The sequence below is a fragment of the Acomys minous genome (genome assembly GCF_964271855.1).
Source record: "Acomys minous genome assembly, chromosome: 19".
In the NCBI taxonomy this organism is placed as follows: Eukaryota; Metazoa; Chordata; class Mammalia; order Rodentia; family Muridae; genus Acomys; species Acomys minous.
This window is the reverse complement of record NC_140499.1, coordinates 62771887-62784774: the sequence shown is the minus strand read 5'-3', so window position 1 is coordinate 62784774 and position 12888 is coordinate 62771887. Positions and strand designations below refer to the sequence as shown.

Here is a 12888-nt window from a genome sequence, read left to right as displayed (position 1 = left end):
ACCACATCTTGAATCAACCAAGCAGCTGGGCACACCTGTGACAGATTAGCTTTATTGGATTGAGTTGAGAAGACCCCACCCTAAACAAAACTGGCCACGATTTCTAGTGGGACTCCACATAAAAAGATGTGCAAGAGCCGGGTGTGATGGCCCACGCCTTTAATACAAGTATGGGGGGTGGAGGAGGGCGTCAGAAGTAGGCGGGCGGATCTTTGTGAATGTGAAGCCAGTCTGGTCTACACAGAAAAACCCTACCTCGAAAAACAACCACCCACCCACCAAACAGGGCTGAGGAGAGGGCCAGAGCAAATCACCTAGGCTCTGAGGTCCTAATAAAGACTTTTTTACAGTTGTCCCCAGCTTGGGGATAAGGGAGTAACAGAATACGACTTCCCATCACACCTAAAAACCCCACCAGAGCTGGGTATAAATTTGTCCAGAAGATAGTCCTGAAAGTACCCTAAAGCGATTAAAGCCACTGACCACGCCCCGACGGGCGGAGCACTAACGTCATTTAAGGGCCCTCGGCCAAACTCCACGGGGGGGGGGGGGAAACGATTCGCCTGCGACTGCGCAGGCCAGAGCGCCCGTCTGGCCACGCCCCTAGCTGCGCGCGCAGTGACGCAAGTCCGCCGGCGCCATTTTAGCCGGTCACGCTGCCCCTGGTAAGGCCTGGCAGCCATTTTGTTTTGGACACCAAGCGGGAGTTGGCGGTGCCGGCTGTGGTAGCGCAGGCGAGAAGAGGCAGGGAAGGGCAGGCCCGACGGGCAGGGGGATCGGCCGGCGCTAGACACCTCAGGCCACGGCGAGGGAGCCTCTCGTCCTACCGTTTAAGCATCCTAACCCAACCGGCCCCCGCCCCCCGCTAGCTAACCCGTGCGGCCCGCCCGTCAGCTCAGGTCCGGCCGGCGCCCGGCCCGCCCCGCCGCAGCCGTGGTGGCAGCCCCGGGAGGAGCGCTGGTGTCCGTCTCTTTCGGTAAGTCCGTCCGTGCCGGAGGCGGAGGCGGAGCGCCGAGGGGGCGCGGGCCGCGGCGGCGCGGGTGGCAGGTGGGGGAGTGGAGCCGAGGTGCGCGCAGGCCGGGGAGGGGGCGGAGCCGGGAGGCGGAGGCTGAGCCGCGTCCGCAGCCAACAAGCAGGCGGACGGGATCGCTTGGTGCCGGGGGCTGTGGCGATGGTGGTTTGGTTCTGGCTTCTCCGCGCCGGGCCTGGGAATCCGGGGTCTTGGCTTAGGTCGATAAGCACCGTACATCGGAGCCCAAGCCTCGCCCCCAGAATAGCGTTTGATGAGGACAACGGAAATAGGCACCTGGCCAAAGTGGGGGGGCGGGGGGGGAGCTGGGGCGGGGGGGGGGTTCTTGAGAGGCTTGGAGGATGGAGTGGAGGTTAATAAGCACTACAGGATTTAGTGGCGGCTCTGGGTGTTTGTTTTTGCGACACCGAAATTGAGCCCAAAATCCTGCTGTGGCTAGGCAAACACCCCGAGTTAACATCACCAGCTTTTTCTTTTTCTTTTTTTTATTTTATTTTATTTTATTTTATTTTTATTTTTTTTATCTGTTTATTTATTTATTTTGGTTTTTGTTTTTTGTACACAGGGTTTCTCAGTATAACAGCCCTGGCTGTCCGAGACTTGCTTTGTAGATCAGGCTGGTTTTGAACTCATAAGAGATCCACCTGCCTCTCCCTCCAGAGTGCTGGTATTAAAGGCCTGCCCCGCCCAATATCCCCAGCCGTTTAAAAAAAAAAAAAAAGAAAATTAACTTTAGGTTGTGACAGGGTCTCTCAAGTAACCCAAGCTCCCCGTGAGCTTGTTGACTCAGCCCCTCTCCGGTGTGTGTCACCAGGTCTGTCTGTGCGGTTCAATTTTTTTCCCCTACCATATCTTACTAGAGCCCCACTTGCATTTGGAATTGAGAGATGAGAAACTGGTTTTTAATCTAGGCATTTCTTTCATTGCTTTGAGTGTGTGTGAGAGCATACGTAACCCACGATGGCCTCGGCCTGTTACACCACTCCCCTGCTGCTGCTGGGAATTGAAGTTAGGGCGTCATCGTGCTAGACAAGCACCCTACTACTGAGCCATCTGCCAGCTCCTGCGTTTCTCTAGATCCACGGCCCTCGGCTTGCTATAGCCATCTAAGATGCACCCCCAAGCCCAGTTAATGCCGTTACCGTCAGCCTTTCGGCCAGATTGTAGTTTACTTGGTCTGGAGATTGAGTTTGGTTTGGGGCCTTTCTTTTTTAACGTTCTTTGGCCGAGTCAATCTCTATTCAGGCTGAAAAGGACTGTTGTGATTAATTGAAAGCCAGACTCCTAAGCTTTGCCTCCATCTGATTCTGCCATTTTGGAGATTCTGACAGGGCTGTGAGTTTGAAGATGGATGTTCTTCATCCTGCGGCTTTGAAGTTCCGATAAGTTGAGATAACGGACATATAAACTTAGTGCACACACACCCCATTGCCCACTCATAGGGTTTGTCCCCTGTAACCTTGACTGTCCTGGAACTTATCTGTAGACCAGGCCAGCCTCAAACTCCAGAGATCCACCTGCCTCTGCCTGGGGAGTTCTGGGATTAAAGGCGTGCCCACCACACCCAGCTAACTTAAGTTCTTAAGATGATCTTTAACCAGTAGTAATGTGGCCTCTCGTCGGCTTATGCCTTGCCTCTTGTGAAATGCAGTCTTCACTGTTCTGACTCCCTCGTTGTGCGTATTGTCCTTTGTAGATTCTCGGGATTTGAAGATGGCTGCACAGTCAGCGCCGAAAGTTGTGCTAAAAAGCACCACCAAGATGTCTCTAAATGAGCGGTGAGGCAGCCAACAGCAACTCCAGCTCCTTCCTAAGGGAACATTACTTAAATTGGCCCTGGGGTCCAATACACAAAGCCAGTTGTAAGCTATGACAGACGGCTACAGACCTCTGTTCTTAATTGTGTCTAATGTGGTACACAAAACAAATTGGGCGGTTGTTTCAAAACCCCTTATCAGTAGATTTTTATATTAAGCTATCTGAAATATTTACCTGGTGGGATATATTTTTTAAAAGACTCCTCACATCCTCCCTTTAATTTTTTTTTTTCTAACATTGATACAGGGGTGGTGCAGCATGATGATCCGGTACATCCTGGCTGCAGTGGGCTTGCTGCCTCGTCCAAGGCCAGCAGGGTTGTGTCTGGCCTGTAAGAGGCAGGTAGCAAGCCATGACTATGTCCAAAGGCCCTTGAATGTCATTCTTGGGCCTTGTAAGAGGCACTTGCTTTGCTCCATTTCACCTTCTACCCACTCTGCTTTGTAGTTTGTTTTGTCTTGATTCTTTTGGCAGCTGTGTGTTTTCTTCCATTAAATGTAATCATAGCAGGAATGATCTAATGTCTCATAGGCTCTCAGTGATTTAACTAACTAACTTTCTCAGAAGTCCTGAGTTAGAAAAAGTGATTATTTGAGGCTAAGAAAAATTAAAGTATTTAAAGGCTTGTTCGTGAGAGTTTTTGTTTACTTGGTGTCTTTGAGCATTTTATTATGTTGCTGCTAGAACACCCAAGGCATTTAATGCCTGTTTTTGCTTCTAAAGCACATGTGCTTCTCTGCTCATTTTAAAATGTGATACATTATTTACCTGTGTGCATGTGTTACAAAGTAACATGTTAGAATGTGGTAAACTTGGCTGATTTGTGTCTGTGCTGTTTGAGTGGACTTGGAAGGGGCTCTGGTCCTCCTCCTGTTGGTCCTCAGAATGAGCCCTCACTCTCTAACGGTGTAGGCAGTTTTGTGTGTCTTTGTAACTGCATCTCTATTTATTGTCATCATTTTTGCTTAATGCGTGTTTTTCATACTTTCCACTTCTCTAAGAGCTGTTACCTGAGCCCTTGTTATCACTTCTAATTGTGCTGCACTTGGCTGCATTTCTGAGTTTCTGGTTCTTGCAAGTTTGTGGAAACAGAGGAGTCTTTAACCCACGTCAGCCTTGATCCAAATGTACCACTTTAAAGTTCGTGGGATCTGGAGCTCCTGGTCTAGCAAGCCATGAAAATGCCAATAAGGGTTTATAATAAAGCTTTTATTTAAACACCCGTTTTGTTCGACCTTGAAGCTTTACTAATATGCTGAAGAACAAACAACCGATGCCAGTGAATATTCGGGCTTCGATGCAGCAGCAGCAGCAGCTAGCCAGTGCCAGAAACAGAAGACTGGCCCAGCAGATGGAGAATAGGCCCTCTGTCCAGGCAGCACTAAAGCTTAAGCAGGTGAGAGAATGGGCCTTGCCCTCTGTCAGGCAGGCCACCAAGGCTGGCAGGGTATGATGGATGATTACAGCATGGCTCAGGGTAAAAGCTGAAACTTATCTGAACGCTGTTCAAAGAATTCCAATTTGGACAGGTACCAATTAAGTAACTTTTTAATACTTTTCTCTTGTAGGGAGTTTGACACCTGTAACCTGTGTTATCAATGAGGATTAAATGATAATTTTCTTGTCCTTGCTTTTAGAATAATTTTATTCACTTTTATCTTTTTATACAAAGAACCTCTGGTCTAGGAATGTTGCTCGGTGGTAGAGCACCTGCCTAGCCCAAGGCCCCAGGTTCAGTTCTCTCCACTTACTAAAAAACAGGAAAGTAATTTTGTTTTGGTTACCTTTGCTGTCTGCAAAAATGATTTACAGACTTGATTAATCTTATTCTTCCTAGTGCAGAATCTGAATGGCCTTGGTCTAAGGTTTTCGGTGCTAAAAACAGCACCTAGATTCATCAGCATAGTAGAGCAAGCATGCAGGATAGTCCAGTGTCAGTTCTCTTTCCCATTTCCAGTAAGAAGTGATCCTGTTCAGGCCTGAAATAAAACCTGCTCTTTATCGTTCGTAGACCTTATATGCAAGTCCGGACAGTGGCTGTGGAAGGATATGTCCAAGCTGTGGCTGGGCGTCCAGAGGGCGGTGCCATGCAACTGTAAGGATTTTAACCGCAGCACTGCATGGCTGTGCATAGAGTCGGCACTTACAACACCCACCCCCACTCTGAACCACTGGGCTCACTGACCGAAAATAAGCAAGGCTTTCTGCTTTATCTCCCTTTCAGCCTTGGAGTGGTTAGGTTCATCCCTGACTCGGGAGAACAAGCCGTAGGCCCACCACTTTCTAAGAGTAAATAAAAACTGTGAGGTTTCTGATAAAGCGTGCCAGAGGTCCTTTCCACAGGCTAACCCCTAAAGCAGCCGCATCCACCAGCTTCTGTGTTGGTGGGATGCTCTCAGTCTGTTCAGTAGCCATATGTCCTGTCAAAGAGCGTCCAGTGTGGCTAGTGTAATTGAGGGGCTTTTTTTTTTAACTTAAGGCTAAACAAAGGGCACACGGTTATAATCTCAGCAAATAGGGGCATTATGAGCTCAAGGCCAACCCAAATTCTGTTAGTTTTTGGTTATTATTGTGCAGTGTGGTTTTGGGGCCAGAGTCTCGCTCTGTAGCTACAGTTGGCCTGGAATTTTATATGTAGATCAGGGTGTCCTCAGACTAATTTTTGTTTTTGTTTTTTGAGACAGGGTTTCTCTGTGTAGCCGTGGCTGTCCTGGACTCTCTTTGTAGACCAGGCTGGCCTTGAACCCAGCGATCTGCCTGCCTCTGCCTCCCAAGTGCTGGGATTAAAGGCGTGCGCCACCATCGCCCTGCCTAATTTTTTTTTTAATTTAGCCATATATAATCAGTGGCTACCTTATACAGCACAGCACTAGAGTAAAAACTGAGTAGTGCTCTCAGTGTACACAGTGTCCAGGATGGAGAGCAACTACAGCTGGAGATGAACTCCACCCTGTACAGTTCTTCCCTAAGGCAGGGGACTCAGGAAATGAGTGAGGTCAGTGGTTGAGCTTGAGAATGCAGTCCTGACATCATAATTGTATGCTAGGGTCTAGAGGTGCGTGCAGTTCAGAGGTAAAGTATTTCCCTACCGTAGCCATGAGTTTTATGCCCAGCACCACAAAAAATAATTGCTGTGCTAATTGGGGGAATGACAAGACAGGCCTTTAGGGTTGGTTGTGCCTGACTGTATTAAATGTCTAATGTTAGGAGCATTTCTCCTGTAATTGGAAGTAGTTTAAGGTTTTGTGCTAGAAAGCTAATGATAATGCCACAAGATCTTCTTCAGAGCTCTTTTCAGGCCAAGTATATATGCAAAGACATTTGTATATGCCTCTGCTGTCAGTATGTGGTGGAAGTTGATTGGATGCAGGTACAAACTTTTAATATTGCCTGGCTTTTTGGAAGAACAGAATTACAAGGCCTTGGTTGTATTCAAGGCTGGCTGTATTGTCTCCTTCTCCTTTGAAGAAATCTAATTCTCTGAGATGTGATCTTCAGGGACTTTTGGAAAACTAATTATTGAAAATCGGTATCGAGTTTGGTGGCTCTCTATGAAGATACAATTGAATTGTGTGTTTAAGACCATTCTACTGGCTTAAGGGAACTGTTGGCAAGGAGAGATGAGGAATTTACAGATATTTAAGAAATGTAAGGGAAGGAATGTTGACTTTTGTGTTTATTTGCATCTTAAGGTTAAAAAAAAAGGACCGTCTGGAGATAGATACTCAGAACTGGAGCACACTGGTGTCTTTGACTGTGAGGAGTCAATCTTGCCCTTAAGTCTCAAGAGTTGAAGTGAACTTGTAACTTTAAGTTTACCCCGAATGTGATGCACTCTGTGGTGTGTGAGTAGCCTTTGCCAGCAGTGTAGTCCTTGGGCAGGTAGGGATGAAGTCATGTCCTCGTCAGCCTGCAGCTCAGAAGCAGCAAGTTTGCAGCTGCTGCTGTGATTTGAATAGCCTAATAAGGGATTTGTGCTGGCACCACTGTTGTGGTTCGTGCTAAAGCTTTTTAGAGCCTTTGTTCTGGGTCAGAATTGTGCTTTTCTCCATGTTCTAAAGTAAATAAAAAGTCTTTCCTTTGGAATCATGTCATCCTCAGCAGGCACTCCCTTTACACCAACGCCTCACTTGCCTTTTTTGTCCTGTACTTTAAATTGCCAAATCCCACTGAATTGCTTTTTTTGATCTCAATCCTCTAACACCTTTTCTTCCAGAAGAGCTTAAAGCAGCGCCTGGGTAAGAGTAACATCCAGGCACGGTTAGGCCGACCCATAGGTGCCCTGGCCAGAGGAGCAATTGGAGGAAGAGGCCTACCCATAATCCAGAGAGGCTTGCCCCGAGGAGGACTACGCGGGGGACGGACTGCCAGAACCCTACTTAGGGGCGGGATGTCACTCCGAGGTCAGTGTCTCTGTGTAGCTGATATTGCTTGGGCTCTATCCTCTTCCCCTTTCTCTTGGGCTGCTTATCAACACATTTGTTTAGCATCTTTAATCCCGAGTTTGTTTTAATATAATTAATAACTTTGAAATGACATTTTTAGTACTGCTGCATGTGTTTTGCCAGTATCATTCCTTTTCTGATAATGTGCAATGGTGAGAGGCTATGACCTGCGTAACGACAGGTAACCCATGTCATCTCCATTCCATCTGAAAACACCCGCTGCTGCTGCTTAACACAAAGCACGTTCAATCAAGTTCTAGGAAGAAGTCTAAGAAATGTGTGGTTAGCATGTGCGAGGCCCTGGGTTGAATATCCTCAATACCAAGAGAGAAAAGATTACGGGTCGTTTGGCCTGTGTCATGACTAACCGTGACTAATCTGTGTTCGTCAAGTGAAAACTATTAATCTGGATAAGGGGGAACAGTTTAGTCTATGGTGCCTACCTCTTCCCTTTATAAAATTCTTGCCCCCTTTAAAAAATTTTTTAAAGCAAGAAACATCACATTTACTTTTAAATCTACCATAATGCTAGGCATCCGATTGTTAACTTACTAAGTGTATGAGCTTACTTAAGCCCCAGCTTTTTCCAAAGATGGCTTGTGGTCAGTATTGCTGAATTGAATAAAGATCTGTTTAATTTGTTCACACACACTGTGCAATTTGCCCCACCCAGACTAAAAATTAACTCATTATTCTTATTTAACGCTCACCTGCCTTCCTTTGGTTACAATCTACTTTGTCTCTCTTGGATTTACCTGCATATACATTGTATGCCTCCTCTCCAAGGTCAAAACCTGCTCCGAGGTGGACGAGCCGTAGCTCCCCGAATGGGCTTAAGAAGAGGTGGTGTTCGAGGTCGTGGAGGTCCTGGGAGAGGGGGCCTAGGGCGTGGAGCTATGGGGCGTGGCGGAATCGGTGGTAGAGGTTAGTCAGCTACCAACTTCAGAGAGTAGCTCCCTTATTCTCCTCCCTTTAAAGCTCAGAGCCACCTTTCTGCATAGCTTCAAGTCATAGGCAGGCTTGTTTGTTTGTCTTGTTTGTTTTTTGAAACTGGCTTAGTTTCTAAATTCACATGGCGAGAATGCAAAGATCTGCTAGGATTAAGTCGGGTACATTTCCAGAGCCACATTTTAGGCGTTCTTCTCCAGGCTCTTAAAATTTTTAAGTTGTGCCGGGCACTGTGGCGCACACCTTTAACCCAAGCACTTGGGAGGCAGAGGCAGATGGATCGCTGTGAGTTTGAGGCCAGCCTGGACTCTACAAAGCGAGTCCAGGACAGCCAAGAGAAGCCCTGTCTCGAAAAGAAATTTAAGTTGTATTAAAATAATGCAGTGATCGGTTGGGGGTTTCCGCCTTTTTGTATCTGCCTGCTGCCACCCCCGCCATTGCACACACCCAACCCCATAGCCCAAAAGCCAGAGAGAGAAGTGGAGCTGAGGTGAAGGGCAGTATAGACCACTGACCTAGCCCACGGGCGGCTCTGGGCTCAATCTCACACCATAGCGACAAAAATAAGGGAGAGAGGCAAAAGTGAGACAGAGATTAAGGAGAATGGTAAGGGCTGGACAGGTGGCTCGGTGAGTAAGAGCGGCTCTTCCAGAGGACCCAGGTTCAGTTCCCAGCACCCTCATGGCAGCTCACAGCTGTCTGCCAGCCACACGCCCACACAGCCATACAAGCAGGCAAGACACCAGTGCAAATGACACAAAAATAAGAGAGAACAGTAAGAAGCAGAGCGTAGCTCAGCGGCAAAGCACATGCTTAGCATGCGTGAGACTAGATTCAGTCCAGCGACACTGACGTAGAGGGATGAGACCTGGCGCCTGTTGTTGGCTTGAAACCAAGTAAATTTAATGTACGTTTTGTGTCTGGAGAACCAAAGACCATTTTCCTGATCAAAGCTGACAGTTGGCCAGCTGCCTATTAGTAACCTTAGCTTTGGGGCCTTGATTCTTGTCTTGTGACCTCATGGACCAGATTAGAAAAGAGTTTAATAATGGTGTTAGGGCCAAATTTCACTGGGGCTTTCTGGCTTATTGCTGAGTAAACTCCCAACGCATGAAGCATTGGTGGTTATTTTTTCTAGTTCTTTCTAAAATGTGGGACAGGTCTTCATAACCCACTGTCCTGACGGTGCTGCAGAATAGCGTAGGAAGGGACATTTGATGGCCCAGGGTTACATTCTTCTCTGCCACCGTGTGTCACGTGTCTGACTTGTATGGGCTTCGTCCAGTTGTATTGACATGGTTTCTGACAGGCCTCAGAGGTTAGGGGGGAGCTAAAGTTGCTTTGAGAAAGTTGAGTGTTTGGTTAGTCAATTGAAATTACTTCTCAGATAATAGTTGTCCTAAGGTGGCCAGTCAGAGAAGTAGCTGAGTTTTTTCAGTCTTTGGATACATGGGATCACTTTATTAGACCACATTCAGAGCAGATGAGGTAACAGTCTAGAATATCTCAGGTAAAGCTTAATATTACCCTGAGTCTCTGTGCCCTTTGACTGCCTCCAGACTAACTAGGGTCAGATATACTGTTTTAATTATGAATTTACAGTAAGCCCCAAATTGTAGAATAGTCCTTTGTCCTAGGGGAAGTTAATGTTTAATATTTTTCAGCTAATACTACACACCTGTAATCCCAGCAACTGGGAGGCTTTTGGTTTATTTTTGAGACAGCTCTCCTGTAGCCCTGGCTGGCCTTCAAGTTCTGGTCCTCCTGCTTCTGCCTCCCAGATACTAGAATTACATTCTGTGGTGCTGAGGATTGGATCCATGGCTTCGTGCACACTAGGCAAGCACCTGCCGCTGAGCTGCACTCCAGCCCGGGAGCGCATGCAAGACCCTCTCAGAGCGGGAGGGGGCAGGGTTTTTGTTTTTGTTTTTACTATCATTTAAAGATGAATACGTAAGAGGGATTCATTGTGTGTGCTTTCCATGTGTTGCTTTCTACCCAGTGTGTTTCTTGTTTTTTCAGATTTCTCTTTGCCCTGTCCTTGAGCTTGTCTCAGCTAGGCCCCGCAACTATAAAGGGGCACTCTGCTAGGACCCAGCAAACCAATACGTAACTGTCTTTGTTTTTTGTTTTTTTGTTTTTTTTTCTTTTCTTTTCTTTTCTTTGTTTTTGTTTTTTCTTGTTTGGCCAGGTCGGGGTATGATAGGTCGAGGAAGAGGGGGCTTTGGAGGCCGAGGTCGAGGGCGTGGCCGAGGAAGAGGTGCCCTTACTCGCCCTGTATTGACCAAGGAGCAGCTGGACAACCAATTGGATGCATACATGTCAAAAACTAAAGGACACCTGGATGCTGAATTGGACGCCTACATGGCACAGACAGATCCTGAAACCAATGATTGAAGCCTGCCTGCCTGCCCGCCCGCCTGTTAGACTATTGTTAAAGTCACCACATCTGTAAAACAACCAAACTTGAGAAAACATGAGAAGAACCCTGATTGACGCTGAAAGGACCTGTCACAATAGGATGTGGACTTAACCTGCCACCAGTCGGTGCATTTAGTCTGTTCTGTCTACTTTTGATACTGTGTTGTATGAAACCCTATTTCCTTTAATTTGGTTGAGTTTGTTTTTGTTGTTTATCCAGTCACCCAGACTTCTGTTTGAACAGGAATGCGTTGGCCTTGTGAGTAGAACAATTTTTCAGCCTTTGCCTCACCTGTCACATACTCCCACATTTTAAAATATTTCCTCTAACAATTTTTATGAATATTTTATGATCCCAGATGGAGCCAGTGTTCCCACTAACACTGGGATTAGTGTTCTACATCTTCCTTAAAGCTTGTTAACAGCTGGAGCTAAAGGTGTGTTAGCTGTGTTGGTAGTGAGGGTAGTAAATTGGAAGTGTTGCTGTTGCTGCTGGGCCACAGAATGGGTTACACAGGGTGGCAACTTGGATTTGGTTAAAGTTGGTGTCACCTACATTGACACCACATAAATGGTAGCTGACAAGCTGAATTGGGTATGTGTAGTTTCCACCCTGAAACAAGATGTTTAAGCTTTCCTTTTGGCTTCGTGTCATGTCCAAGAGGCTTGTGCACCTCCATCATAAAAGCAGCAGCCCTTGGGTTGGGCACAAGTGGCAGAGGAGACAAGGGTGGGAGACGGCTTACAAGCTCACAACTGCTGAGCGGGGTCATATGCTGCTGCTCTGCTAAAATGCCGTTGCCTGTGTTTGTCCGGAACCAATCTTGGTCTAATCCACTTCACTGGCTTTATTTGACCTTGAAGGTTTAAGTTCAACCATATTTTGTCAGCTGTTCAGTTTCAGTGGAATCTTGTATTTCTGGTTTATTATAACAAATTGTTCTCTCAAATTTAACCCAGGTTTTCTGTTTATTTGGGGGGGGGGGTCCTTAAATGCTACATAACCATTTTTGTGATGTGTTAATAAGTCCCTTGTATAGTTGAAAGTTCTCATGTTAAAGTTACTGAGGTAGGGCCAGGTGGCTGGCTCACACCTTTAACCCCAGCACTTGAGAGGCTGTCTACAGAGCAGCTACACAACCCTGTCTCAAAAAAGAAACAAAATTCGGGTGGGGAGTGGGGCTTTTTGGCAGGAAATAAAAGTTATTCTCAACTTTGATTAAGCCCTTAGGAAGAATTACCCACCTAGTGGGTACTAGTGGACTGCACTGGGTTTTTAGCTGTTTAAAAGATCACAGCCCGGTTGGGGGGAGGGGGCCACGCCTATAATCCTAGCACTTGAGAAGCAGAGGCAGGTGGATCTCTGTGGTTCAAGGCCAGCCTGGTCTACATCGTTCAGGACAGCCAGGAATATACACAAAACCAGGAGACACAAAACCCTGTCTCTTAAAAACAAAACAATCACAGCTTACTTACTGTGCTGTGCATTAAGAGCCAGGAAGGAAATACTGAACAATGTCATCTGACCTTGAATCCTTGCGTGCTTGCAGGGGAGAGTCTGTGGGACCCAGGGAAGGGTTGAGAAGGCTGGTGATCGGGTAGATCTCAGCAAGAGCGCTGACTAGTCTATAACCTCATCCTACCTCTGGCACTCCTCCTTCATGAAAAACGTCATTGGTTTACCAGCCAAGGCCCTTCAGCCCTGCCCGCTGTGTACAGTTCTCTCCTGGTAACGCCTCAGGTGCACCAGACACCAAACCTGACTCCTGATCACCCTTTGAAGTCTACTCAGTTGCCATCTACTGAGGACTCACCTTCCAGAACGGCCAAGAGAAAAAAGTTAACCGGCTAAAGCTTTCTGAAATCTGAAGCTCAGGAAAGTTTAAGAGATAGCTGGGAAGAAACAGGACAAGGGCAGAAGAGCTTGTTTCTAATCCCAGCACTCGAGACTGGGCTGGGGAGGATTGCGTGCAAGTTTGAGGCTAGCCTGGGTTGTGTCAAAAAAATTAAAATACAAGGCAATAGAGTGTGCAGGTACCACAGACGGAAATTGTGTTCAGTATCTTGGGGGAGGGGGAGAGTGTGTGTGTGTGTTTTGTCCACCATGTATGCCTGTGCCCTCAGGTCAGGAGGAAGCCGTCACATCCCCTAGACCTGGAATTGTAGGTGGTTAGCCACACTGTACTGTGACGCAGCCTTCTCCCCCATTCGAATGTTTGAGAAGCA

General features: G+C 47.0%; 1 protein-coding gene across 7 annotated transcripts; it reads left to right on the top strand.

The window, feature by feature from the left end:
• The first annotated feature begins 595 nt into the window (after positions 1-595).
• CHTOP (chromatin target of PRMT1) lies at positions 596-11617 on the top strand. Of its 7 annotated transcripts, none has more exons than XM_084769168.1 (7): positions 610-976; positions 2727-2808; positions 3095-4244; positions 4860-4943; positions 7065-7251; positions 8080-8217; positions 10433-11617. In XM_084769168.1, exons 3-7 carry the CDS (start codon positions 4101-4103, stop codon positions 10636-10638), a joined length of 759 nt encoding a protein of 252 aa, XP_084625294.1. In that variant the 5' UTR covers positions 610-976; positions 2727-2808; positions 3095-4100; the 3' UTR covers positions 10639-11617. The 7 variants fall into 7 exon arrangements, with proteins under 7 accessions (XP_084625297.1, XP_084625294.1, XP_084625293.1 ...); XM_084769167.1 differs by having other exon boundaries at positions 613-976; positions 4091-4244; XM_084769171.1 differs by lacking the exon at positions 8080-8217 and having other exon boundaries at positions 596-976; positions 4091-4244.
• The last annotated feature ends 1271 nt before the right edge of the window (positions 11618-12888 follow it).